This window comes from Pinus tabuliformis, chromosome 4_2 (assembly GCF_031772625.1).
Source record: "Pinus tabuliformis cultivar Carrire ecotype Pingquan chromosome 4_2, CPIR1, whole genome shotgun sequence".
NCBI classification, from domain to species: Eukaryota; Viridiplantae; Streptophyta; class Pinopsida; order Pinales; family Pinaceae; genus Pinus; species Pinus tabuliformis.
Window position 1 is genome coordinate 1,058,957,725 of NC_142304.1, and position 3,333 is coordinate 1,058,961,057.

The 3,333-nt window shown below is 39.8% G+C and overlaps 1 protein-coding gene across 1 annotated transcript; it reads right to left on the reverse strand.

Annotated features, from left to right (window-relative positions):
- Positions 1-1,534: 1,534 nt before the first annotated feature.
- On the reverse strand, positions 1,535-2,221 carry LOC149173247 (uncharacterized). Its single transcript, XM_089426630.1, has one exon. The coding sequence runs from the start codon at positions 2,219-2,221 to the stop codon at positions 1,535-1,537; it is 687 nt and encodes a 228-aa protein (XP_089282756.1).
- Between the last annotated feature and the right edge of the window lie 1,112 nt (positions 2,222-3,333).

Sequence of the window (3,333 nt, forward strand, 5' to 3'; positions counted from 1 at the left end):
TTGACTATAACCTTTTTCTTGGTTGGAGTTGGACTTATGCCATGTCGGCAGTAGTCTCGTCATATTTTAGGATGATCATGTTTCTTCACAAAGGAATAATTGTGAAGGTAGACCAATTATCCTACTATACCTCAAACCCTAATTCCACTGGTAGTGTGCCTTTTGTTGGAAAATCAACGACTCCATATGAAGAAGTTGGTGTTGGTATTCTCAAAAGCTCATATTTGATGGGAACTTTCGCATTCCCTCCACCTAATTTCCCTCATAACGATGCCCAGATTAATATGATTACATCAAGTACTTCCGAATCGGGAGATTCGTGGAAAGTACCTTTAGAGTCAGAAATAGTCTTATATGGTAGTGAGATGCCTCGTAGCCCTTTTGAGTTAGCTTATGAGGACATCCAATCCTTTCCATCTCATCAACATCTAAAAACTGTTGGACACCTAATCCTCAATGGGTTAGTGTGGAAGCTGAATGGACAAAAGTAGTTCAAGAGACCTTGGGAGGTGAAACCCAATGGTCACAACAATGTACAATAATTGTTTATCTCCTGTTAATTAAAAATGTACTTTCATGTTTTATCATTAATATTTCTCTTGTTGCCCATGTGTGTTTAACATGGTATGAGAGCGGGCAATTGCTGGTCCTACTCCAATTTCAGCCATTTGTTTTATGGATTTTATGTGCAAGTCAGTTCTGCATTTCATGAATGTTTTATCAGCAGTATTTTAGCTGCATTCTCTGCGCACAATTCCCCAAATAGAAAATTCTGACATTATTCTCCTACTCTGACGCTTCCACTGGCCTGAACGCATCATTATTCTCCCGCTCTGATGCTTCCATTGGCCTGAACGCTGCTCCTGTAGCTGCTCCACCTGCATACAAAACGCCCCTTCACTCAGCGCTATTTGTGCCATTCTTTACCTACGCCCTCTGTATTTTACAGCCCTGACCCTTGAAATCAGACCTGCGCTCTCTGTCTGACATTCATCTGACATGGGAACATTTGTGCTGTCCTGACCTGGTTTGAACGTTGGATGCTTCTTGTTTCAGTTTCATTTGTTTGCAGACCACATATTTGGAGATTTGTCGCTGATTAAAGTTCCACGTCTTTTCCAATTGGTTTAGTTTGTAAGGAAAATGTTCTGACGCGCTATACAACAGGCTATTCGTGAGTATGACAGACTATACAACTGTTACAAAAGTCTTAAAAACGTCCTCGAACGGGACATCGATATGTTTGAAAAATTGAAAGAAAAGGTGGACGAGGCAGAAAAGAACAATGATGAAGAGGGCTTGAAAGTGCTTGTTCAAGAGATTAAGGAAAAGTTTTCAGAGGTAGACAGATACTCTCCGATACGAAAAGCCTTTGTCGCGTTGCATGGCGAATTGAATAAACTCAAGAGACGAATTGAAGGAGATCACAGTTGATCATAGGGTGGACTCGTCTCCGTGAGACAAAGAAGAAATACAGATTTTAGAATTTAGACATACTGCTGCTTCTGTGAGCGCTGCGTAGGTGGACACGATTTCACACCGCACCTCTTGCCATAGCCGCAGTATTCCAGAATGTAAGTGCGAATTCGATGGCTATGCCAGTGTCGAATCCCTGAAGGTACTGAAAGTATGTTAACCACCCCCTGCTCTGCTTCTGGAACAACCTCATAGTAAGGACAAGCGTATCTCGTAACCTAAGATTGTCTTCGAGTGTGCTTAAGACAATCACATTGCCATCAGAACCCCTTATCACACATTGCGCTGAAGGCCCATTAGGCACTGTGATAGATATATCAGGGGTATACTTCTCATTCATGACCACTCTACGATGTTTGTTACTCTTTATCTCATAATTTGATTTTTTAAGAGTCAGTGTAGCACTTTCCCAATTGTTACATTCCCCAATCGAAAGCAGAACGTCAAATAATCCTTGCCCTGCAGAAAAATAATTCTCAATCTGTTCTTGCATAACAGGATCACAAGTTATTTTGTTTGGCTCATTTGCAAAAACCTTGACTAGCTTGCCCTTTCGACTTCTCTCATCCATTGGAACACATTCAATGGCAATCCATGCATCAACATCATCTGCCGTAATTGTATATTCAAGTTGAGCTGCCCCCTCAATGTACTGCACAGTGCCATCTTGTAAGTGACAAACCCACTGAAAAACACAAAGACAAGTGCCATTGACAGAAATTCCACATGCTTGTATTGTGTTCATGGTTGTGTTGAATTTTCTGCCACTCTTGCGCGTTGAGACTTTGACTGGTCGTGGTATACGTCGAACAAATTTTCAAGGACTGTGTTGAATGAAGAATACATCGGCTCAGGAGATTGATTCTTTCTGTTCACAAATTTCCGATTCCAAAGTGAAGGGCGCTTGATAGTCAATACAAAACCATTTGATTTATTTACAGATTTGGAACTGCCTACACCAGGAAAAGTGCCAGATCCAGAAACAACAAGTTTTTTCGCAGATGTGTATGATATCGTCTTGTCTGAAAGTCCATCTACAGCATCAATTATTTCTTCACAGTCCAACCGGTTCTCTGTTCTAAGTCATCGTGAGTTTGGCTTTGATCGAGAAAGATGCGTGCATCAACAATGAAAATCAAAGCAAATTGTTGTAATTTCACACAGAAATAACTATTCCACAGTGCAACTAATGTTCAATTGAGAATGATTGCTTGCCAAAATTTGTTTGATTTTGAGTATGGCCAGACATCATCAGTTTCTTCCATAGAAGTTGTTGCTAGTGTAGGACTGAGCTCTCTTATTGGATTTCAAACTTCAAGGCATTTGTAACTTCATTCGACAGGCACTCTTGGGCTATCGGTATCTCTAAAAGATGGTTTGGGCTATTGGTATCATAGAATTCTTCCACAGTTGAGTTGTCGAACAAAGCTGGGAAATTGGCGTGGTTGGAATAACTCGGCTGGACAGAAGCAAAGAACTCTTTGGGGTGCCACACCAAGAAGCGTTAAGACACACAGTAAAAAAAAAAAAAACAAACAAACAAAAAAAAAAAACGAAAAAAAAAAAAAACAAAAAAAAAAAAAAATATATATATATATATATATATATATATATATTGCGTTTGACATTCCTGTACTTTCAGTCATAATATTCAGTTTTTCAGCTTTTGGGATTGTTGTTTAGTGCTTCAGGGCCACATCCAATCGTATGTGATTTCAGCACAAAGCGATAGAGCATTTCATCTGGGTTGTTCAGTAATTGATCCTATTAGGCTACTTGGATCAAGGCGTGCCCTCGCTTATTCTTATGATTTTTCATTTCACATGATTGGAAATGAGATACTAAGGGATAAGATGA